Here is a 26801-nt window from a genome sequence, read left to right as displayed (position 1 = left end):
ACATTTTAATTAAATACTCATCATTTATTTTCCAAAGCCACAGGGAGCCGCAGCACAGAGAGGAAAGAGTCGCATGCGGCTCCGGAGCCGTGGGTTGCCGACCCCTGCCCTAACACAATGTTGCCTAAATTCTGTACTCCCTGTATTCTGATTCAGACTTTCCAGATATACATGTCAGTCAATGCTTTCTAAGAAACACTCAGTGTGAGTGTTGTATTGTGATATACCTCAGTGGATTATGCTATCCATTGTGAAGTGTCAAGGAAAGCTTCAGCTTGTTAAAGTGGGTCTGTCGGGAAGGTAGAAAAGTTTAGACCCTTTTCATCCTCTTACAGGATTCTGCAATTTTTGTGAAAGTAAGTGGGCAACAGGTGATAACACTGGCACGGGAAGTTATTAGGTTTTTAGCTGCTGTTTAAAGAGGAGTATGCACTTTGCAACCAACATATCTGGAAACTTTTACCATAAAATATTTCCCAAATATCACCGTCTCAAACTTCTGGTGGAATGCAGTACAGTCCTATATCTATAGTATACCTGACAAGTGAAAGCTGAATGTATCATCAACAGCAAAATGGAAAACCTTAAGACCAGTATTTCTCTTTTGTAAAGGTTTTTTTCTTGCTGCATGGAACTTAGGACAATGTTGACTCTTCAAGTCAAGGTAACATTTTGAATATTGAAAGGCCTAGAGAGAGTAGATGTGGAAAGGATGTTTCCCATGATGGGGGAGTCTGGAACAAGAGGCAGTCTCAGAATAGAGGAGTGTCCTCTTAAAACAGATGTGGAGAAATTTCTTTAGCCAGACGGTGGTGAATTTGTGGAATTTATTACCACAGGCAGCTGTGGAGGCCAGGTCATTGGGTGTATTTAAGGCAGAGATTGGTGGGTTCTTGACTGAATACAGTATCAAAAGATACGGGGAGAAGGCCAGCAAATGGGGTTGAGGAATGAGGGGAAAAAGGAATCGGCTATGATTGAATGGTGGAGTAGACTCGATGAGCCAAATGGCCTAATTCTGCTCCTATGTCTTATGGTCTTATTAATGACTGTTGAGCTGTGAAATTTTCAATTAGAAACAAACAAATCTTGAACTATAGTTTGTCCCTCTCTTCCAACACTTCCTATTTATCAGATATAGAATTTTGCAAAGAATTAGTATAACAATCCAGAGGTGGAAGGGTACCTTGCTCTCTTAATCTCTTCCCACTTTGGTTGCTTTCTTTTAGAAATCATAGAAAATCACAGTATAAAGGAGAATACATTACACATGTAGGCTAAACAAAAAGAGGTATTTGGAACACCTTAATGCTCACGCTTTGCAGAACCCAGTTTATTGACCTGTCAGCACAAGAGACTGCAGATGCTGGAATCTGGAGCAACACATAAAAAGCAGAAGGAGCACAGCAGGTCGGGCAGGGAAAATGTATCATTGATATTTTGGATCAAGGCGCTTCATCTAAGCTCTATTGATCTGTATTGTGGTATCTCAAATACTCATCCACTTAAATGTGATCAGGGGTTCTTCCTCCACCAAGCATTTAGTACTAGAACTCCCATCATTCTTTGTGCAGAAAAAATGTCTCCTCAATTATCTGACAATTCAGCCACCAGTTGCTTTAAATTTATAACCCCTTCCTATTGTCCTTTTTTACTAACAATTTTTGATCAGCTTGTGTTGTCATTTTTATAGTTCTTACAGTAAATCTCCCCTCAGCTTCTTTTATTGTCTTCATAACTAAATTTCTCACTATGGTTTGATAACACCTTCCAAAATTCTAGCCCAACTGTTATTTTCATGTGCTTTGGTCAATACAGTCATCTATCCAATATGGATTCTTAACTACCTTATTAATTTCTAATTTCTATATAGAACTATATGGAGAATGTGAAGGATTCAGAGAAATACTTTGAGAGAAAACAGAGCCAAAATGGAGAGGAGAAAATATTAAATAATATCTCTTATAAAGAATATAAATATTGCAGATACTGGCATTATAAACTAGAAATAAAAATTGTCAAACTCTCATCTGGTCAGATAAGTCAATGCAGAGATAAACCGTTAACATTCAGTGTCCTGATACAGGGTTTTGGTTCAAATTGTTGACAGATTGTCCTGCAGGTGCTGCTTGATCCACTGAGTTCCCCCAGCAGATTGTTGCTCCAGATTCCAGTATCTGCAGTCTCATGACTCCTGGTAACATTCAGCTTGCTGCTCTAACCTCTGAACTGCCAGAAGAACATTTCTAATAGGGCAAAAGATAGTGCAAGGCAAAAGTGATGGCAATAGGATAAGTATAGAATATAAGATGGGTTAGGAAAGACTGAAATGTTACAACAGAATAGAAGGGGGAAGAAAGACAAATTGTTATGGAAGAAAGTCAGTGAGTCCCCAGGGATATGGATCATATGACCATATGTTTGCTGAATGGCAACAGTGGATCCCTGCTGCAAGCACCAATCCACACCATCAACAGTTATTCAATATTTAAATGAAGCTATATTGACAAACAAGCCTGCCTTGCCCATCTGCAGTCTTGATACCAGGCCTATGAATGAAAATAAGATGGTGGTAGGAACCTTTTTAATTAATAACCTGACTTTGGGGATGCTTTTAACAAATACCGGTAATCCAATTTTTATTTGTCAAATCATAGAATAATTAGGAAGATAGTTTTTGATAATGTCTTCCAACGAAAAGAAAATGTTGGAATTCCAGAATGTGCCATAAATATATTTACATCCTTAGAAAAGTAACTGCTTTTTTATACTACACGGTCTCATTTGTGAAAAGCTCCCTTCTTTTGGGAACAATGCCAAGCACAAGCAATCTTTCTGGACGAGTTTAGAAAGCTGCTGAGACCTGCAGCATGCCGACATTAGAAGCACCCTCGTCAGCAGTACTGTGCTTCTGATTAATAAGGCAATACACTGTGCATCATCCATTAGCATCCATTACATCTTCCTTAGCAATCTGATTAGGAGTCAGGGCACCATTTTTGGTGAAATAATCATTTCATTTCTCAAATTCCATGACAATATGGACAATCGATTTACAACTTCCACTTGGTACAACTAAGGTGTAAAATATTGTTCTATTAAAATGATTTATTGTGAAATATTCAAAAATAACATTTTATTAATTCCATTAGTTTTAGGTAGAACAGTATATGTAAATCATTTCATTTTATGCTTTTCATAGCTAAATTAAGAAACTTGAATACATTTGAATCAAGGCACCCACATCACCTTATAGGGACCCTGCCACTTGCATAATGCTGTCTTGGAATCACACCAGGTAACTTGAAATTACATAGAGTAGCAAAAGTTGAAGAAATTAATTCAGCATGGCGTTGGTGAGTTTTATTTGATGTGGTTGGAATGTTAGAGACAGAAAATGTATGGTCTTTGTCTTACTTTACTGAATCTTTCTTTGTGAGGGATTGTGTATTTAAATGTCTGGAGATTTAAGTGATTGCTAAAAGTGCTGAATAAATGATTTTAGCTTTCTCTTCTCTCATGATGTACACTTGGTAGAGTTTCACAAGTGTTACATGTGACTGAAGCAGTGAGTCAGAGATCTACTTAATCATGAAAGAAAATGCAGTCCCATCAGAAGGACCGCCTGATGTCTAAGCACATTATGGGATAGATTCAGGCATGCACATTTTGGGGCTTGATTTAACTTAATTCATTTCAAAAATGTGCCCTTTTCACTAACTGGTACCACAGAGACAATATCCGAAACCACTGGGGAACTCAAAAATGCACTGTACACCATTTGTATATGGAAAGGACCTATGCCTTTACTGCATTTACTTTCCTTAATTAGGCTGCCTTAGGGTAGGACAAATTAAGGCATCTTTTCCAATTGAACATAGACCATAGAAATTTACAGCACATTACAGGCCCTTCAGTCCACAATGTTGTGCCAACAATGTAACCTACTCCAAAGACTGCCTAGAATTTCCCTAGTGCATAGCCCTCTATTTTTCTAAGCTCCATGTACCTATCTCAGAGGCTCTTAAAAGACCCTATTGTATCTGCTTCCACCGTTGCTGCCGGCAGTGCATTCCACGCACCCACCACTCTCTGTGTCAAAAAAATTACCCCTGATATCCCCTTGGTACCTATTTCCAAGCACCTTAAAACTATGCCCCCTCATGTTAGCCATTTCAGCTCTGGGAAAAAGCCTCTGGCTATCCACATGATCAATGCCCCTCGTGAATGAGTGGTTTGTAAACTGGATCATCCATTTCAGTCTTCCTCTTCCCCCAACCTCCCCACCATCTCACTCCAGTCACTGTCATCTGCTTCATCTGGGAATGCTGAGGATTATATAAGCACCTCAGCTGCAGCCTTGTATAAAAACATCTAATTGAAGTAAGACATAAATTGAATTGAATTGACTTTATTTCTTACATCCTTCACATACGAGTAAAAATTTTTATGTTACGTCTCCATCTAAATGTGCAATGTACAATCATAGTAATTTGTAATAATTTATAATAAATAGGACCTTCAATGTAATATAGAGTACACTCAAGTCAGCGTGAGTTCATCAGTCTGATGGCCTGGTGGAAGAAACTGTCCTGGAGCCTGTTGGTCCTGGCTTTTATGATGTGGTACCGTTTCCCGGATGGTAGCAACTGGAACAGTTTGTTATTGGGGTGACTCGGGTCCCCAATGATCCTACCGGCTCTTTTTACACACATGTCCTTGTAAATGACCTGAAACATGGGAAGTTCACAAATACAGATCTGCTGGGCTGTCCACACCACTCTCTGCAGAGTCCTGCGATTAAGGGAGGTACAGTTCCCATACCAGGCAGTGATGCAGCCAGTCAGGATGCTCTCAGTAGTGCCCCTGTAGAAAGTTCTTAGGATTTGGGGGCCCATACCAAACTTCCTCAACAGCTGGTGTGTACAGACCACATGAGGCCCTCAGTGATGTGGGTGCCGAGGAATTTGAAGCTGTTTACCCTCTCAACTCCAGATCCATTGATGTCAATAGGGTCTCCATTCCTGTCTCCATTCCTTCTGTAATCCACAACCAGCTCCTTTGTTTTTACGACATTGAGGGAGAGGTTGTTTTCTTGACACTACTGTGTCAGAGAAGTGCGGAAAATTGTTATTCAGTTCAGTTAAATAACATTCCATGGGCCAGCACCAATTAGTGTAAAAATGTAAATATACCATGTGCAAGTACATCTGTTTGGATGTACGAGTATGTGTTCAGGAGTGTGCTTTACTGCACTTTCACTACACTCACTAGCTGTGTGTCAGTCTTTGTATTGCTTCTGCTTAGACTATTATAATATCTATCAGGTACTAGTGAGTGAGACCTAGGAATTGGAACAGTTTATACATATGTTCTATAATGCTGTCAAATGTCTAATTGACATGAGGTTTACACTCAACTACAGTTTCAGGGATTTATGATACCTAGAGAGGATGCAGTTCCCAGAGGGGCCACAGCACAGAATGTACTCAGCAATTATTAGCAGCAAGAGAGTCAAGGATCAGACTGACACAGAAACTCCAGCTAATTAACCTCAGGAGCCTTTCTGAGCCTGTGAGCGAAGAACAGTGATTGAATGCTGGGCTAAATCCTTTGGTAGCCAAGTCGGAGCTCTTCAAGATTACCAGGCCAGCCAGACTTGGTGAAAATGTTACACTCTTCAAAGTCCGTGAATATTAACAGACACCACCTACTTTGAGAAATGCGATTATTGAGGAAAGATAAAAGAAATCAAGGATTTATTTAGTGGATAGGGGGTGTACTAAAAGCAGAAACCACTACAAAGTGAAATAAACTAGCTATACTTTAGGTATATCACTGTAACTGGAAGTTATACATCCCAAACTTTAATCTGTGATTTCTGTCCAGAGATGAGAGGCTCTGAACAGCTCCTTTGTGTTATTAAACCTGTAAGACAGAAAAGAGAAGCCTGAGATTTAGCAGCTAGAAATTGCCAAAATATAAGCTATAGATAAGGCAAATCAGGACTTGTATGTCAAAATATACCAAGAAGGTATCAACAACGGGCAGCAATGATAAATGTAAAATATATTTAAATATAGAGGATAGAACACAGTATGGGTCCTTCGGCCCACAAAGTTGTGCTGATCTATATTAGCCTACTTCACGATCAACCATACCCTTCCCTTCTAAACCACCTGTAGCCCTCCATTTTTCTTATAGTCATGCACCTATCTAAGAGTCATTTAAATGTCCTAGTTGTATCAGCCTCTACCACTATCCCTGGCAGTGGCTTCCAGGCTCCACCACCGTAAAAATTCCTACCTCTGACATCTCCCGTAAACTTACCTCCATTCATCTGAATGAATGTCCGCTGGTGGTGGCCATTGTCTCTATGGGGAAAAAAGGTTCTATGGGGAATAAAGGTGCTGGCCTTCCACTCTATCTATTCCTCTCATAATCGTATGCAATACTATCAAGTTACCTTTCATCCTCCATCATTTTAAAGAGAAAATCCCTAGCTTACTCAACCTTTCCTCATGAGACATTCTGTGATCAATCCTGGTAAGTCTCTTCTGCACCCTTTCTGAAGGTTCCACATACTTCTTCTAATGAGGTGACCAGAACTAAACATAATACTCCAAGGGAGGTCTAACCAGAGGTTTATAGAGCTACAACATTATCTTGTGACTCTTGATCTCAACCCCCTGACTAATGAAGGTCACACATGATACACAGTTGAAGTCAGAAGTTTACATACACTTAAGTTGAAGTCATTAAAACTCATTGTTTAACCACTCCACAGATTTCATTTTAGCAAACTATAGTTTTGGCAAGACGTTGAGGACATCTACTTTGTGCATGACACAAGCAACTTTTCCAACAACTGTTTACAGACAGATTATTTCACTTTTAATTGACTATATCACAATTCCAGTGGGTCAGAAGTTTACAAACAAAATCAAAAGAAATCGGTCAAGACCTCAGAAAAAAAAATTGTGGACCTCCACAAGTCTGGTTCATCCTTGGGAACAATTTCCAAACATTCGAAGGTACCATGTTCATCTGTACAAACAATAATACGCAAGTATAAACACCATGGGACCATGCAGCCGTCATACCGCTCAGGAAGGAGACGCACTCTGTCTCCTAGAGATGAACATACTTTGGTGCAAAAAATGCAAATCAATCCCAGAACAACAGCAAAGGACCTCGTGAAGATGCTGGAGGAAACAGGTAGACAAGTATCTATATCCACAGTAAAACAAGTCCTATATTGACATAACCTGAAAGGCTGCTCAGCAAGGAAGAAGCCACTGCTCCAAAACCACCATAAAAAAGCCAGACTACAGTTTTCAAGTATATATGGGGACAAAGATCTTACTTTTTGGAGAAATATCCTCTGGTCTGATGAAGCAAAAATTGAACTGTTTGGCCATAATGACCATCGTTATGTTTGGAGGAAAAAGGGTGAGGCTTGCAAGCTGAAGAACCCCATCCCAACCATGAAGCATGGAGGTGGCAGCATTGTGTTGTGGGGATGCTTTGCTGCAGGAGGGACTGGTGCACTTCATAAAATAGATGGCATCATGAGGAAGGAAAATTATGTGGATATATTGAAGCAACATCTCAAGACATCAGCCAGGAAGTTAAAGCTCGGTCGCAAATGGGTCTTCCAAATGGACATTGACTCCAAGCATACCTCCAAAGTTGTGGCAAAGTTGCTTAAGGACAACAAAGTCAAGGTATTAGAGTGGCCATCACAAAGCCCTGACCTCAATGCGATAGAAAATTTGTGGGCAGACCTGAAAAAGCATGTGCGAGCAAGGAGGCCTACAAATCTGACTCAGTTACACCAGTTCTGTCTGGAGGAATGGAACAAAATTCCAGCAACTTACTGTGAGAAGTTTGCGGAAGGCTACCCAAAGCGTTTGACCCAAGTTAAACAATCTAAAGGCAATGCTACCAAATACTAACAAAGTGTATGTAAACTTCAAACCCACTGGGAATGTGATAAAAGAAATAAAAGCTGAAATAAATCATTCTCTCTACTATTATTCTGACATTTTACATTCTTAAAATTAAGTGGTGATCCTAACTGACCTAAGACAGGGAATGTTTTCTAGGATTAAATGTCAGGAATTGTGAAAAACTGAGTTTAAATGTATTTGGCCAAGGTGTATGTAAACTTCTCACTTCAACTGTATCTTCTTTAACTTGATGGCAGCATCGAGGGAACTATGGAATTGAACCCCAAGATCTCACTGTTCATTCACTCTGCTTAGAATTCTGTTCTTAACCTTGTACTCCAACTTCAAGTTAATCTTTCCAAAGTGTATCACTTTGCACTCTTTGGGATTGAACAGCTATCGTTTATATGCCCAACTCTGAAACTACCATTGTAGTCTACAACTTTCTGCACTAATCACCACACCTCCGACTTGTGTGTCATCTGCAAACTTACTTTGCTTCCTCATCCATGTAATTTATAAAAATCACAAATAGCAGGGACAGATCCCTGTTAAACACCACTAGTCAGCAACCTCCAGGCAGAATATGCTCCATCTACTACAACCTTTTGCCTTCTTTAAGCAAACCAATTCAGAATCCCCACAGCCAAGTTTTGTGGATCCCATGCCTCGTGACTTTATGGATGAGCCGACCATGGGGAACCTTGTCAAATGCCTTACTAAAATCCATACACATCATGTACACTGCTCTCCCTTCATCAATTTGTCACCTCCTCATCACATTAACTGCTCTCCTTTCATCAATTTGTTTTGTCACCTCCTCAAAAAAACTCAAGCTCGCAAAGGCACAACCTGCCCCTCACAAAGCCATGTTGACTATCTCTAATAAGACTGTGCTCTTCAAATGCTGATAAATCCCATCTCTAAGAATCCTCTCCAATAGCCTGCAGAATGCTTGATTATTCATTTGGCAGATCATTGCCCTGCCTCTGTAAATGAGAAAAAGTATCGCAGATGCTGGAAACCTGAAATAATGCCATAAAATGCTTGAACAGCTCAGCAGGCCAGACAGCATCTATGGAAAGGGAAAAGGTCAATGTTTTGGGTCTGCGAACTATCATTAGAACAAAGGGTCACAAATCCAAATCATTAATTGTTTCTGTTTGCACAGGTACTGCCTGACCTGCTGAGTTCTTCCAGCATTTTCTATTTTATTTTAATTGCTTGTGGGCTTTCACATCCTTTGATATGATTTATGAAGTCAGCTGCCAGAAGAAGCACTTGAATAAATACATGGGGTATGGGCCGAATGCATGAAATTTGGACAAGCTGTGTGGGCTGAAGGGCCTGTATCCATGCAGTAATGCTCTATGGCTCTACCAGCCTACACTGGGTACCATGATCAAATTTAACAGCATACCTTTAAATGTTATGCCCTGTGGCACACTATTTGTTATATCATGCCAACCTGAAAGGAAATCCATTTATGATTCATGTCTGTATCTTGTTGTCCAGCCAATCTTTTATCCTTAAAAAATGTTACTTCCTACACCATAAACTTGTACTTTGCACAATAACCTTTGATGCAGCAATAAAATGGAAATATAAATAATGTACGTCCACTGATCCTACTTTATCTGCTGCATGTATTACTTCTTCAAAGAAGAACTTGGTCAATCGTGACTTCCCTTTCACAAAACCAATTAATTTAGCATAATTATCTTGGATTTTTTTTCTGAGTTCCTTGGTATAATGCTTTTAATAATAACTTATAGCATTTCCCCAATTAGAGATATCCAGCTATTGAGCCTGGAGGTTCCTGCTTTTTGTCTCTATTGTGAGAGAACCTAGAACGAGTACTTATTGTCTAAATATAAGAGGTCACCCATTTAAGGAGTTGAGACATTTTTTTCTCTCAGAGGACCATGATTCTTTGGAAGTATCTTTAAAGAGTGGTGGAAGCACAGTTAATGAATATTTTTAAGGTAGGAAGATTATCACCTCTGACCTTGCCTGGATGCAGTAGTTCAAACAAATTAATTAGTTTTTTGCTGTAAGGAAGTGAGGAGTGAACCTAACCATATCCCTTGCTCTTGATTTTAATGTTTGCTTTTGCAAAATACACATATTTAAATGTCAGAAAAAAATGGCTTGTCTTTCATTGGCACCATTAACTGGCAAAAACATGACAACAGCAATTTGCATAAGTTGGCAAAGTGGACCTGGGACTGTGATACCAAGTCCCAGAAGAAGCTTGTAATTTAGGGGATCTTAGGGGACAAAACTGAATGTGGCAAATGTTGGAATATCAATAATATACAGAAGTATCTCAGATTGACTGGTTGAGATGGCTGATGCCTTCATATACCGATTATGTTCCAGTTTTGAAGTGGTATTTTGTAATTAATATAAGTCATGTTTTGTATACTGTGCAATATATAATAAACAATAAAAAACAAGTAATATTGAATACTCTGCAAGATTAGCTGTTTCAATCAGAATGATCACAAATTTACTCTCACAGAATTTCTAAATACTACAAAACGTTTAGGTTTAAAATTTCTGCATTAGTTGATCTCAATAAAAATTAAAAATCAGCAGAAATAAAGTGGCATGAGAATTAATATTAAATACATTATAAACCATAAAATGAGAACTTGTTATAGGGTTTTTTATTCACATATAACTACATATTGTTTAAAATAGTATATTTTTTTATTTTAGGGAATAGTATAATAGGTAAAAATGGGCAGAGATGATCGGACTAGAAAGACTATAGAACAATATTGCAGAAATTCAAGGAATTACCCAATATTTGGACTACATTGGATACCCTGAGCAACTTTCTATTTAATTTGATGTATTATTTCAATACTTTGAACAGTTTAAACACTATAAGCATCACAGTGCTAGTAGAGTTACTGTCTCATAGCACCAGTGACCAGATTTGGTAATGACATCTGGTATTGTCTGTGGAGTTTCTATGTTCACTGTGTCACCATGAAGCCACACTCAGGTTGGAGAAACAGCTCCTTATATACCGGCTGGGTAGCCTCCAACCTGATGGCATGAACATTGACTTCTCTAACTTCCGTTAATGCCCCTCCTCCCCTTCTTACCCCATCCCTGATATATTTAGTTCCCCCCCCCCCTTTTTTTCCTCTCTTTCTGCCCATCACTCTGCCTGTTCTCCATCTCCCTCTGGTGCTCCCCTCCCCCTTTCCTTCTCCCTAGGCCTCCCGTCCCATAATCCTTTCCCTTCTCCCCCTCTGTATCCCTTTTGCCAATCACCTTTCCGGCTCTCAGCTTCACCCCACCTCCTCCGGTCTTCTCCTATTATTTTGCATTTTCCCCTCCCCCTCCTACTTTCAAATCTCTTACTATCTTTCCTTTCAGTTAGTCCTGATGAAGGGTCTTGGCCCGAAATGTTGACAGTGCTTCTCCCTATAGATGCTGTCTGGCCTGCTGCGTTCCACCAGCATTTTGTGTGTGTTCCTTAATTTCCAGCATCTGCAGATTTCCTCGTGTTTGCTTTAGAAACCTACTGAATATTGATTGGCCTAGATAGAGTGGATGTGGAGAGGATGTTTCCAACAGTGGCAGAGTCTACGACCAGAGGGCACAGCCTCAGAATAAAAGAATGTCCCTTTGGAGCAGAGATGATGGGGAACTTCTTTAGCTGGAGGATGGTGAATCTGTGGAATTCATTGCCACAGACGGCTGTGGTGGTCGTCACTCAATATATTTAAGATGGAGGTTGATAAGTTCTTCATTAGTAAGGGCATCAAAGGTTACAGGAAAAAAGCAGAAGAATGGGATTGAGAAGCAACAATAAATCAGCCATGACCAAATGGTGGAGCAGACTCAATGGGCTAAAGGCCTAATTCTTCTTCTATGTCTTATAGGTTAAATGAAATACATTTTAGAAATCCAATTGCAGAGTGCAGAGGATAGTGTGTTTATATTATTGAATTTCTGGGTACTTTATGCTAGACACGTAGAAGAGGAATTCCTGGTAATCATATTACAAAGTTTCTCTGATTGATGCATAATGTAAATTACCTCCAGCCTGGTAAATGTTTTATGGCTCATAGGTGATAAAAGGAAATTGTCTGTTTGCAAGAACTAATATTATTTGGGACTAAATAATTTCAATAATAGTAAATAAGAATCTAATGTGTTACTTTGACTCATGTTTTCAATCTTGTATTACATAAATACTGTAGATTATGGTTTAGTAATCATAATTGTGTTGGCATTCCAGGGCACTACTAAAAGTAGTGCAGTCATGTACTCGTTTAGATAAGGTCTTAAATTGCATTGTCTGACTGGGTGGCTCATGCATTTTCTGGAGTTCAGCTAAACATGTTTTCTCAACCCAAAACAGATGAATTGGTCATTCATCTCTATGACTTCAAGAGTATTGTCTCACCCACGTCAGTCACTGATAGGGATGACTTATAGTGGACTGTAAAGCTTGAGCACATAGACATTAAGAAAGAGGATGTGCTGGAGCTTTTGGAAAGCATCAGTTTGGATAAGTCACCAGAACCGGATGAGATGTACCCCAGACTACTGTGGGAAGTGAGGGAGGAGATTGCTGAGCCTCTGGCAATGATTTTTGCATCATTAATAGGGATGGGAGAGGTTCTGGAGAATTGGAGGGTTGCAGATGTTGTTCCCTTATTCAAGAAAGGGAGTAGAGATAGTCCAGGCAATTATAGACCAGTGAGTCTTACTTCAGTGGTTGGTAAATTGATGGAGAAGATCCTGAGAGGTAGGATTTATGAACATTTGGGGAGGCATAATATGATTAGGAATAGTCAGCATGGCTTTGTCAAAGGCAGGTCATGCCTCATGAGCCTGTTTGAATTTTTTGAGGATGTGACTAAACACATTGATGAAGGTAGAGTAGTAGATGTAGTGTAAATGGATTTCAGCAAGGCATTTGATAAGGTACCCCATGCAAGGCTTATTGAGAAAGTAAGGAGGCATGGGATCCAAGGGGACATTGCTTTGTGGATCCAGAACTGGCTTGCCCACAGAAGGCAAAGAGTGGTCATAGATGGGTCATATTCTGCATGGAGGTCAGTGACCAGTGGTGTGCCTCAGGGATCTGTTCTAGGACCCCTTCTCTTCATGATTTTTATAACTGACCTGGATGAGGAAGTGGAAGGATGGGTTAGTAAATTTGCTGATGACGTAAAGATTGGGGGTGTTGTGGATAGAATGGAGGGCTGTCACAGGTAACAGTGGTACATTGATAGGTTGCAGAACTGGACTGAGAAGTGCCAGATGGAGTTCAACCCAAATAAGTGTGAAGTGGTTCATTTTGGTAGGTCAAATATGATGGCAGAATACAGTAGTAATGGTAAGACTCTTGGCAGAGTGGAGGATCAGAGGGATCTTGGGGTCTGAGTCCATTGGACACTCAAAGCTGCTGCGCAAGTTGACTGTGTGGTTAAGAAGATATACGGTGTATTGGCCTTCATCGACCATGGGATTGAGTTTAAGTGTCAAGAGGTAATGTTACAGCTATATAGGACCCTGGTCAGACCCCACTTGGAGCACTGTGCTCAGTTCTGGTCACCTCACTACAGGAAGGATGTGGAAACTATAGAAAGGGTGCAGAGAAGATTTACAAGGATGCTGCCTGGATTATGGAGCATGCCTTATGAGAATAGGTTGAGTGAACTTGACCTTTTCTCCTTGGAGCAATAGAGAATGAGAGGTGACCTGATAGAGATGTATAAGATGATGAGAGACATTGATTGTGTGGATAGTCAGAGGCTTTTTCCCAGGGCTGAAATGGCTAACATGAGAGGGCACTATTTTAAAGTGCTTGGAAATAGGTACAGAGGAGATATCAGGTAAGTTTTTTTACATAGAGAGTGGTGAGTGTGTGGAATGGGCTGCCGGTGATGGTGGTGGAGGCGGATACAATAGGATCTTTTAAGAGACTCCTGGATAGGTACATGGAGCTTAGAAAAATAGAGGGCTTTGGGTAATTTCTAAAGTAGTACATGTTCAGCACAGCATTGTGGTCCAAAGGGCCTGTGTTGTGCTGTAGGTTTTCTATGTTCTATATATGCAAGTCATTGAGCTAAGATGTCGAATGGATAGAAGGATTAATTAATTACCTCAGACTGAAAAGAGCTTGGTGTATTATTCATTGAGTAAGGAAGATCATTTCCTGAAATAGAGCATAAATACAGAAATGGTCTACTATATTGTTATTTGCCATGTGGTATGTGGGAATGATTTGGGCTTGGTTGTAGCAGGCATGATCAAGTTGACAGATGTCATGAAGATTGATGGAGTTATTGACAATGTGACAAGTAGTCTTAGGACAGGGTGATATTGATATATTCATGAAATAGACTAAGAAATGGCAGATGGTGTTTAATCTCAATAAATGTGAGCTGATGCATTTTGGGAGCACTAATGCCGCTGGGACATATGACAAGCTAAGATCCTAGGTATTATTAAGGCACAGAAAGACCTTCGTATGCAAGTCCAAAAATTCTTGAAGTTAGCAGCACAGGTATATAACAGGATCAAGAGGGAACATGGGATAGTGAATTTCATTAGTCAGTGTATTACATACAAGAGCAGAGAAGTTATGCTCGAACTTTATAAAACATTGGTCAGACCTCAGCAGGAGTACTGTCTGAAGTTCTAGTCACTGAACGATACAAAGCATATAACCATATAACAATTACGGCACAGAAACAGGCCATCTTGGCCCTTCTAGTCCGTGCCGAACGCTTACTCTCACCTAGTCCCACCGACCTGCACTTAGCCCATAATCCTCCATTCCTTTCCTGTCCATATATCTATCCAATTTTTTTTTAAATGACAATATCGAACCTACCTCTACCACTTCTACTGGAAGCTTGTTCCACACAGCTACCAGTCTCTGAGTAAAGAAGTTCCCCCTCATGTTACCCCTAAACTTTTGCCCCTTAAATCTCAACTCATATCCTCTTGTTTGAATCTCCCCTACTCTCAATGGAAAAAGCCAATCCACGTCAACTCTATTTATCCCCCTCATAATTTTAAATACCTCTATCAAGTCCCCCCTCAACATTCTACACTCCAAAGAATAAAGACCTAACTTGTTCAACCTTTCTCTGTAACTTAGATGCTGAAACCCAGATAACATTCGAGTAAATCTCCTCTATACTCTCTGTATTTTGTTGACATCTTTTCTATAATTCGGTGACCAGAACTGTACACAATAAGACAGCTCTGGAGAGGATACAGAGGAGATTTACCAGGATCTTGCCTGGGACAGTGTGTTTCAGTTATGAGTAGTGACTGGAGATAATAGGTCTGTTTTCTCTTTAGCAGAGGAAGTTAAGAGGTGACATGATTTTAAAGTTATGACGTGTATGAATAAGGTAGACTGAAGGAACTTTTCCTTTTATCAAAGGCAAATAAAATGAAGGGACACAGATTTTAGGGTAAGGGGGCAAGAGATTTTGAGGGATCTTCATCACACAGAGAATCCTGAACACCTAGAAGGCATTGCCAGAAAGGTTGGTAGAAGCAGAGTCACTGCTTAAGTTGCCTTGGCTTAGGAGGTTATGGGCCAAGTACTGGTAGCTGGAATTAATATGGATGGGTACTTCCTAGCTGCTGCGGATATGGGGACTGTATGGCCTGTTCGCACGCTGAATGATTCTAATATATTACCTTCTTGCAGGCAAAGAAACGAATGGAGATCTTAGAATTGATCAAGAAACAGAGAGAGGAAAGAATACAGGTAAGAGAAATAAGTAGATGATGTACAGTCTTTTTGGAATACATGAAATAGTCTGCCTACTTGTAATAGACAGCTCTGAATAAATGCACACTCACAATTTGTTGACTAAACATGACATAATAGCACAATCATAAGTGCTGCTGTCTCATAGCTTCAGGAACCAGGGATGGTCACTGTGCTGTGTCAGCACATCCTCTCGGTGATTATGTGGGATTCCTCTGGGTCCTCTATTTTCTTCCAACATTGCAAGGTAGGTTAATCCCTTCTGTAAATTAATTTTAGTTCATGGTAAATACTGGTGACCTGGTGACAGCCTGGTGACGGGTTGGAGGCTTGTTTATGTGTGTGGGAGGGAGGAGAGGGGTTTGTTTTGTTGCTGCTGTTGTGTTTTTGTTGTTGCTTGTGTAGTTTTGCTGAGCATTGTGGACATGCAATGTTGGCACTGGAATGTCTGATGACACTTGTGGGCTGCTCCCAGAACATTCTTAGGTTCTTTTGGTTGTTAACTGTATGTTTTGTTGTGCATGTGATAGAGATATGAATCTGAATTTGTTAGGTATGTGTGAGAGAGAATTAGTTGTGTGACTGCAGCAAGAGGGAGCAATGGGGTTGCTTCCTTGGGAACAAATAAGAACTAATAAGGATTTAATAGGAAGTCATTCAGCCATTCTGTTTGTTCTTATAACCATGATTATCCTCATTTAATCACATCATCCCTTTTTTGGATGCACAAAAGACTGCAGATGCTGGAATCAAACAAAATACTGGAGGAACTCAACAGGTCAAGCAGCATCTGTGGGAGTGTGTATGTGGGGGGGGGGAAGGGTGTGGAGGAATTGTTGAAGTTTTAGATCAAAAGCCTGCAGCAGGACTGGCAGCGGAGAGAGAAGATAGTCAGTATCAAGAGGAGAGAGCGAGGTAAGACAGGAGCCAGTAGTTGGATGGTGAGTGTCCTTAATGATGGATGCCACCTTCTTGTGGCACTGCCTCTTGAAGATGTCATCATTGGTGAGGAAGGCTGTGCCTGTAATGAGTTGGCTTAGTCTACAACCTTCTGTAGCCTCTTTTGATCCTGCACTTTGTAACCTTCATACCAGTGAGAATGCTCCCCAACATTTATCTGTAGATATTTACCAGAGTCTTTGGTGATGAATCAAATCCCCTCAAAGTCCTAATGAAGTATAGCCACTGTCATGCCTTCTTCATGATTTCATCAATGTGTTGGGCCCAAGATCAATCCTCCAAGATGCTGACACCCAGGAACCACTGACCTCTCAATGTGTGTGTTCTCCTGACTTCCCTTTTCTGAAGTCCATAATCAGTTTCTCAGTCTTGCTGACATTGAGTGCAAAATTGTTGTTGCAACACTCTGTATCAGTATTGTTTGCATGCCATTTAATTCTCAGTTCATTTGAAATAACACATTCTTCAACTTAAAGTCCTCTTCAATTTATCTCTTGCTATTCATCAACAGCAAAGAAATAGTTAGAATGGGTGAGTCCATTGTCTGTTACATAGGTAAAAGGGATTTTTTTTAGCAACCACTCTCAATTACATCAGTGAAATCGGAGATTGCTGCGTAAGGTATTACTGGTGCAGACACATGCATTATTATTTTGTGACAAGAGTATGTGGTAGCATTCTTTGAACAAGACTCTGCTTAGATTGTGACTCATGGCAACATGTATATACACTCAGTGGCCTCTTTATTAGGTACACTTGTACACCTGCTTGTTACTGCAAATATCTAATCAATCATGTGGCAGCAGTTCAAGGCATAAAAGCAGGCAGACATAGTCAAGAGGTTCAATTGTTGTTCAGACCAAACATCAGATTGGGGGGAAAAATGTGATCTAAGTGACTTTGACCATGGAATGATTGTTGGTGCCAGACGGGGTAGTTTGAGTATCTCAGAAACTGCTGATCGCCTGGGGTTTTCACCTTGTTAATGAGAGCGGTCAGAGGAGAATGGCCAGACTGGTTTAAGATAACAAGAAGGTGACAGTAACTCAAATAGCCATACATTACCACAGTAGTCTTCAGAAGAGCAACTCTGAATGCACAACACGTTGAACCTGGAAGTGGATGGGCTACCGCAGCAGAAGACCATGAACCTACATTCTGTGGCCTCTTTATTAGGCAGAGCACATACCTAATAAAGTAGCCATTGAGTATATGAAATGGCATGGTAAAAGTTACCCATTCTCAAGTTTGTACAGAGCTGATCTCACCCATGCATTGTGTGACTGTGTGATACCATCACGTAGTGTTCATCAGCTAAGAACCATATCCAATTTTTGGGAACATTTTAATAGAAGGGTTTTTGATTCAACATGATAGTCGTTCGGTTCAGTAATCCTGAATAAACGACTGAGCCCTAGAGATCTGATGGTAGCACATGTGATCTCTGTCTATTTTGAATTGTCTTGTTTTATTCTGTTTTTCAATAATTCTCTCAATAGCAATACCTCTTAGCTAAACAAGGGAATAAGCATAACCAGAGTGACTGTTCTTGAAGGCAGTTTAATAATTTAGTATTATTTGTAAAGGCTTAACCTATTATGTTGCCTCTACAGTTGATTATCCCGAAACACATGCATGAGTGATAGCCATTTAAGAGCTGTTAGCTGCTCTAGACAAGTACTCCATCATTTGTGGCAAATGCAGGTAAAAACACTGAGGAAACAAAGATCCAAGTACTAATTTTTTGATCTGCTTGTTGGAATAAAAGATTAAATAGAAGAGAGATTTTTCCTCAACAAAGAAGCAATTGCACTGAAGTATGAGTTGGCTCTGCAGTCACTGTCAGCACTTTTATTGAACACCAAGATTTAGTGGAATGATTCAGAATCATGGTTTTAACAAAAGCCTGAGCGAAACAGTTATCCCAGTGAAAATCAATGAATGTAATTTTCTTGAAGAAATGGTTAATTGTCTTTCTTAAAAAATATGATTTTTCAATCTGCATTTATTTCATATGTACCCATTACTGCTGCTTACAGCAAAAATGTCTGCAATGCTGAACATTCACACTATAGTCTATGGACTATTTTAATTACCTCTCATCCAAAGGTGCTCCTTAGCAATGGAATATTACTTATGAGGACACACAGCCTCGACAACTCTCTAAGTCTACTATCTACAGCCCGTGATGTTTATAAGTTTATTTTCATGTTACATAACTGCTATAACCAAGTAAGTATTTTGGAGTATAGATAATAGAGTATAGATAGCTGCAACAACATTGGGGTGCACACTTTAGAGTATTCCCTGGCATGAAGATATTTATTACATTTGAGCTCCCTGAAATTGTGAAAATGTTTGAAGTACCCATTTTGTTGGAAACAGAGGAGGGCACACTCCATACCTTTCTTAAATCTGTACTAATATTTTGGGGAGATTGTCATATGGCTGTAATTATATTCTGAAAACTCTATGACATTGCCATTGCTGTGTGAATAGATTGCAGTGATTGTCAACATAGTCCTTGTAGCCATGTGAATACATTAATTTTTTGTAATGCTTTAACTGGATTGTCAGTCCATCTGTTTTTATGAGACAATAAGATGTAGGAGCAGAATTAAGCCATTCAGCCCATCAAGTCTACTCTGCCATTCAATCATGGCTGAGTTATTTTCCCTCTTGATCCCATAACGTTTTGTTGTCCTTACTAATCAAGTGCTTAACCTCTGCTTTAAATCTATGTAATAACTTGGCCTCCACAGTTGTCTAAGGCAATGAATTCCACAGATTCTGTAGAGTTCACCTGTGAGCATATAACTGGAAACTTTTCAGATGTAAACTTGAGACACGGAGATACTTTTGAAGCAAAATTTCATCTTTTCTCTTATTCTCGTTATTAGTGTTAAGGCATTTTTTATGAAAGCATTTTGTTATTGTTAGGATGCCCCCCCCACCCCACCCTGTCTCCTCCACTTCATTCAGCACTAGTCCAAAACAACCTTACCCATGCAGTCTCAACACATTTTCCAACTTCCGGTAGCTTTCTGTACCTTAGTGCTCCTGTTTGAAGATCTTTATCCTCACTTTAACTTCCTTTGTGAACGCTCTCTTGCAGATGGACCCTTTTACCCTCTTCTACCCTTTGCTGTACCAGCTGTTATCTACTATCTATATATATATATAAAATCAGACACAATACATGCAGTCATCTCCAGCTGAGCCAGATTTTTCCCTGCACTATTTTGGATCTCTCCTTACTTTCGAAAACTTCTAAATATATGTAAATTTTCCAGTACCTTTCTATTACATTCCCAATTCAGCTTTTTATGAGTCATCTAAAAAAAAAGCTAAAAGTAACAAGAGCAGGATTTTTGTTCTTTCTGACCCCCTTGGTACATGACTAACCTACCACCCGAACTTTCTGTTCAGGCTTTACTATCTCAAAATCTGTCAATCTTGGTCAGAAACAATATTCAATGCCTACTTATCCATAGGCCACAGGGTTAGAAAATTTCAAATACTCAAAGCCATTTCAGTGATGAAATTACTCATTTTAGTTATTCTAAAATGAAGCCTCGTTCTAGTTCTGAAGTCCCCAATCGGGAACAGCATACAATACTTCTGGCAACCTCTGTTTTCAATAATTTTATATGCTTCCCATGAGGCCATAAACTACGTACTTAAGAATAGTAAGCACTTTTATCTGAAGTACAACAAATCTCATAACTCAGACCCCATTTACTAAGCAGTATCTGTAAATGGTGAAATATAGTCTATTTCCACATAGAGGCACAACCTCCTGTAGCTTGAATTTCACATATCAGGACGCATCATTCCATTTCTACATATTAAGGACCCGTATTGTCATGTTCTCCCAATTCCCTCGGGTATAGTGTTGTACAAGGATTTTAGTAAGGCATTTGACAAGGTTCCACATGGTAGGCTTATTCAGAAAGTCAGAAGGCATGGGATCCAGGGAAGCTTGGCCAGATGGATTCAGAATTGGCTTGCCTGCAGAAGGTAGAGGGTCATGGTGGAGGGAGTACATTCAGATTGGAGGGTTGTGACTAGTGGTATCCCACAAGGATCTGTTCTGGGACCTCTACTTTTTGTGATTTTTATTAACGACCTGGATGTGGGGGTAGAAGAGTGGGTTGGCAAGTTTGCAGATGACACAAAGGTTGGTGGTGTTGTAGATAGTGTAGGGGATTGTCGAAGATTGCAGAGAGACATTGATAGGATGCAGAAGTGGGCTGAGAAGTGGCAGATGGAGTTCAACCTGGAGAAGTGTGAGGTGGTACACTTTGGAAGGACAAACTCCAAGGCAGAGTACAAAGTAAATGGCAGGATACTTGGGAGTGTGGAGGAGCAGAGGTATCTGGGGGTACATGTCCACAGATTCCTGAAATTTGCCTCACAGGTAGATAGGGTAGTTAAGAAAGCTTATGGGATGTTAGCTTTCATAAGTCGAGGGATAGAGTTTAAGAGACGCGATGTAATGATGCAGCTCTATAAAACTCTAGTTAGGCCACACTTGGAGTACTGTGTCCAGTTCTGGTCACCTCACTATAGGAAGGATGTGGAAGCTTTGGAAAGGGTATAGAGGAGATTTACCAAGATGCTGCCTGCTTTAGAAAGTATGGATTATGATCAGAGATTAAGGGAGCTAGGGCTTTACTCTTTGGAGAGAAGGAGGATGAGAGGAGACATGATAGAAGTGTACAAGATATTAAGAGGAATAGACAGATTGGACAGCCAGTGCCTCTTCCCCAGGGCACCACTGCTCAGTACAAGAGGACATGGCTTTAAGGTAAGGGAAGGGAAGTTCAAGGGAGATATTAGAGGAAGGTTTTTCACTCAGAGAGTGGTTGGTGCATGGAATGCACTGCCTGAGTCAGTGGTGGAGGCAGATACACTAGTGAAATTTAAGAGTCTACTAGACAGGTATATGGAGGAATTTAAGGTGGGGGGTTATATGGGAGGCAGGGTTCGAGGGTCGGCACAATATTGTGGGCCGAAGGGCCTGTAATGTGCTGTACTATCCTATGTTCTATGTTCTATGTTCTAAGATGCTGGTGAGGCTATATTTGAAACATTATGTTCAGGTTTTGATGATCCTGCGATAGGAAAGATGGTATTAAACTGGAAAAAGTTCAGAAATGATTTTCAAAGATGTTGCCAGGACTTGAGAGAGAGGTTGGAAGGTTGAATTTTATTTCTTGGAGTGTAAGAAGCTCAGAGATAATCTTATGGTGGTGCATAAAATCTTGAGGGGGGCATAGATGGAGTGTATGCACTCAGTCTTTTTCTCGGGGCTGAGGAATCAAAAACTAGCAAGCACAGGTTCAAGGTGGAAGGTTTAGTAGAACTTAAAGAGCAACTTTTTCACCCAGGGAGTGGTCAGTATATGGAATGAGCTGCTAGAGAAAGTAGTTGAGTCAGATACAGTAACAACTTTTAAAAGACAGTTGTACAAGTACATGAATTGGAAGTGGCCTACAAGGTTATAGGCTAAACAATGGCAAATAGGACTGGCTTGGCTCGGCATTTTCGTAAGCCTGGGCCAATTGGCTGAAGGGCCAATTTCCATACCATATGACTCCTTGAAGATACCTACCCATCATTTTGATGAAGCATCAGTTTAGTAGTATTTCTTTAAAAAGCTGAATATGAATACTCAAATCATTTAAATTTTCTCTTTTATAGAAAGAACAATTGGCTCTTCCATACAAGCCAAAGAAAATCATGCAAGCACTACCGTAAGTGTGTGTTGATGTTACAGTAAATAAGTATTTAATTAATGTTATGCTGTCATGTTATGAACAAATAAGATACTTTTGTCGTTTCCTTTCACTTTACATTTTACTTGAGAAATGTAATGTGTAGTGGTGCTAGAAAGTTTATGAACCCTGTAGAATATTCTCTATTTCTGCATAAATATAATATAAAATGTTATCAAATCTTCACTGTCCTAAAACTAGATAAAAGCCCAATTATACAAGTAACACAAAATATTATATTTGTTCAATTATTTATTGAGAAAAATTATCCAATATTACATATATTTGTTGGGAAAAGTATGTGAAACTTTGCTTTCAGTCACTGACATGACCCCCTTGCAGAGCAATAACTTCAACCAAATGTTTTTGGTAACTGTTGATCAGTCCTGCGCATCAACTTGGAGGAATTTTAGGCCATTCCTCCTTACAAAACTGCTTCCACTCTGGGATGTTGGTGAGCTTCCTTGCATGACCTGCTTGCTTCAGGTCCTTCCGCTACATTTCTATAGAATTAAGGTCAGGACTTTGACTTGGCCATTCCAAAACACAAATTTTCTTCTTTTTAAACCATTCTCTTGTTGATTTAATCTTGTGTTTTGGATCATTGTCTTGCTGCATTATCCAACTTCTATTAAGCTTCAGGTGACGGACTGCAAACCTGACATTCTCCTGTAAAACATCTTGATACAATTTTGAATACATCGTTCCCTCAATGATTGCAAGCTCTGCAGGCCCTGAGGCAGTAAAGCAGCCCTAAACCATGATGCTCCTTCCACCATACTTCACAGTTGGATGAGGTCTTGGTGTTGGTGTGCAGTGCCCCTTTTTCTCCAAACATAGTAATATACACTTTTGCCAAGAATTTCAACTTTAGTCTCATCTGTCCACAGAACATTGTCCCAGAAGCATTGTAGAACATCCAGGTGGCCTTTTGTAAACTTGACACATGTAGCAATTTTTTTTGGAGAGCAACACATATACAAAATGCTTGAGGAACTCAGCAGGCCAGGCAGCATCTATGGAAAAAGTGCAGTTGATGTTTTGGGCCGAATGCTCCCTGGCTTACTAAATTCCTCCAGCATTTTGTGTGTGTTGCTCAGACTTCCAGCTTCTGCAGATTTTCTTTTCTTTGTGCTTTTTTGGAGAGCAGTAGTTTCCTTCGTGGTGTCCTTCCATGAACACCATTCTTGTTCAGTGTTTTTCTTATGGTGGACACGTGAACAGAGACTTTAGCAAGTTCTAGAGATTTCTGTAGGCCTTTTGCTGTTACCTTTAGATTCCTTTTCACCTTCTTCAGCATTGTACGTTGTGTTCTTGGTGTCATTTTTGCAGAATGGTCACTCCTAGGGAGAGTCACAACAGCACTGAGTTTCCTTCAGTTGTAGACAATTCATGCATCTCTACAATTCTTCTTCCAAGGTCCTCTGAAAGTTGTTTTGATCGAGGCATGGTGCACATTAACAGATCTTTCTTGAGAAGAACAGGCTCTGTCAGTAACCTGACTTTGTGTGTCTTTTTTATAAGGCAGGACACCACTACAACCCACAGCTCCAATCTCATTGATTGGAACACCTGACTCCAAATAGCTTTTGTAGAAGGCATTACCTCAGAGGTTCACATATTTTTTCCAATAAATACATGTAATATTGGATCATTTTTCTCAATAAATAAATGAACATGTCTAATGTTTTTTGTGTTATCTATTTAATTGGGTTCTCTTTATCTAATTTTAGGACTTACGTGAAGAACTGATCACATTTTAGGTCATATTTATGCAGAAATAGAGAGAATTCTACAGGGTTCACAAACTTTCTAGCACCACTGTGGCAGTGTTTCCACATTGTTCACATCTGAAACTTGGTTCTTTAAACCAGTGGAATTTAAGTTCAGAAGTACAATCCAAAACACAGTCACAAGAAGATTGTGTGTTCTGTGTTAACGACCATCATATAGCCATGTTTGCTGAGGTATCATGTGTAGCTGGAACTTTGAACAAAACTGCCAACTTCAACCTTTCAGTCATTGTCTCTCCAGACTTCCATAATGCTTTGATTTTCATTGAAAATGAATTGCATATCACACAGCTACTGGTTCACTTTCCAAGCATCCCTCTTTAATTGTATGTACTTCCCTTTTTTGCTATGCCTGCCCATATTTCTGACTCTATGTCACCATGAAGATAGCCATCTCAATAATAATGTACATTTCCCTCTGTGTGTATTACTCTTCTGTCCTCTTTTATCAATCTAAAGATGCTGAGGATTTTCTATGCTATGATACTTCATTCAGATGACAGTTTTGAACTGTCACACTGAACTTTTAATCTGGGAATATCAAGTTAGCAGCCCATCCACTTACAGTATTTGTACTGGTTTCTGAGGTCAGGCAGCCTTGTCTTTGATCCCCAGAGAAAGTGGCCAGCTCACTTCAGGACCTTCTATTAGAGTGGAAAATTATGATTGCCTAATCCTTTCGTGTTTGGAGGTTGAGAAGGGCTAATAATGTAATTCCTTCCTCCTTTTCAGAAGGATGTATCATAAGCAGAATGGCAGAATTGCTTTATAGACCTACAGTTGCGTAATGTTTCAGAAATTCATAACCCTAGGGGCTATGTGCTTGGGAAATTCTAGGAAGTTTCAAGAGTAGGTTAAATGGTCAGCACAGTGTTGTGGGCTGAGGGGCCTGTAATGTGCTGTAGATTTCTATGTTCTATGTTCTTTAATCAGCGTTGAACATTGCATTAATTTAATTAATATGGTAAATATGTTTTCAGTTCAACAATTTCCCACAGAATGAGTCTCAGATGAACAATACTATTTACATCAAGTCCCACTGAAAGAGCAGTTTTGGGATTCTCAATTCCCTCTCCATTATGCATCTTCAGATTGAGGAAAGGCAGACTCATCAAAGCAAAACAAGTACCTAATAGCTATAGTTTCTTCCAAAACCCAAGTGGGTAAATGTAGTAATGTATACTTTGGGATGATTCAAAATAAAATTTGTTTTCATTTCCCTGTGCTTACCTCGGTTGAAATATCAAAGTTCAAGGTAAATTTATTATCAAAGTACATATATGACACCATACCCAACCCTGAGATTCATTTTCTTATGGACATACTCAATAAATCAATAGAAAAATAAGCATAACAGACTCAAATGAAAGACCACCCAACTTGGGTGTTTGACCAGAGTGTAAAAGACAACAACCTGTGCAAATACAAAAAGAAAGAAGAAATAATAATAATAATAATAATAATAAATAAATACACAATAAATATTGAGAACATGAGATAATAGTCCTTGAAAGTGAGTCCATTAGTTGTGGGAACAGTTCAGTGACTGGGCCCAGCACAAGTCCTCCAAAATAATAACACCAAGGAATTTAAAGTTGCTGACCTTCTCCACCTTTGATCCTCTGATGAGGACTGGCTCATGGACCTCTGGCTTCCTCTTCCTAAAATCAATAATCAGCTCCTTGGTCTTGCTAACTTTGAGTGAGAGGTGGTTGTTGTGGCACCACTCAGCCAGACTTTCAATCTCCCTCCTATATCCACTTGGAAAACCATGCCTATCTTCAAACTTTCTGCACTGGGCAGAGAACTAATCAGTTGATGCTCTTGATTTGCCTAGAGTGACTCATACTGAAAAATTAATGTGTTAACATTTAGCACAGCCATCGTAAATTTTGAATTTAGTCCAGGCACTTCATGAATAACTTACAGGTGGGACACAAAATTGCAGCAGATTCTTATCCACAAAAGCCACCCCCCACCCCACCCACCCAGGAGTTCTATGTACGCTGAAAAACAGGATTGTCTTCAGATCCTCCTGAATTGTGCAAAATTATCTTTTATGATGAAGGCTAAATTGAGAACTTACTAGAATCAGCATTTTGTAACTAATAGGATTTGGATGGATTAATTGGAAAATTGTTTTCAAGTGAGGACTCACTAACAGATTATGAGCAAAGTACTGTATTTCACTATCTTTTATATCTTAACGTTAAATATGTCAGCTTATCTTTCACCAACACTGCACTGGCCCTGGATTAGAGATCACATTGAAGTGACAGTATGATGCCCTTAGGGTAGTGGTAAGCCCCCTCATTGTGATTCATTGTTGCAGTTTGGCATCTGTGGCCCACTATTGGCAATCAAGGCCTGCAGCTTTTAGCAGGAACACTCATAATCAGAATCTGACATGACTTAACAAGCTTTGCTAAGATATATTGATCAGTAGCTCCATAGAGAGGTTGAATTGTGCTTTGTCATAAATAAGCAAGGCTATGTGTTTGTTTTGGCTAGCTGTATCTCTCCATTCCCCCATACCCCCACATTA

The 26801-nt window shown here is 39.7% G+C and overlaps 1 protein-coding gene across 3 annotated transcripts in view; it reads left to right on the top strand.

The window, feature by feature from the left end:
• Nucleotides 1–26801, top strand: part of hoatz (HOATZ cilia and flagella associated protein) — a 90761-nt gene that overhangs the window by 31411 nt on the left and 32549 nt on the right. For all 3 annotated transcript variants that reach the window (XM_059956998.1, XM_059956999.1, XM_059957001.1), the window contains exons 4-5: nucleotides 15661–15720; nucleotides 22390–22442. In XM_059956998.1, the coding sequence (XP_059812981.1) occupies nucleotides 15661–15720; nucleotides 22390–22442 (113 nt within the window). The remainder of the gene's footprint in view (nucleotides 1–15660; nucleotides 15721–22389; nucleotides 22443–26801) is intronic.

The sequence above is a fragment of the Hypanus sabinus genome, chromosome X2 (assembly GCF_030144855.1).
Source record: "Hypanus sabinus isolate sHypSab1 chromosome X2, sHypSab1.hap1, whole genome shotgun sequence".
Classification (NCBI taxonomy): domain Eukaryota; kingdom Metazoa; phylum Chordata; class Chondrichthyes; order Myliobatiformes; family Dasyatidae; genus Hypanus; species Hypanus sabinus.
This window is presented reverse-complemented; position numbering and strand designations above follow the sequence as displayed.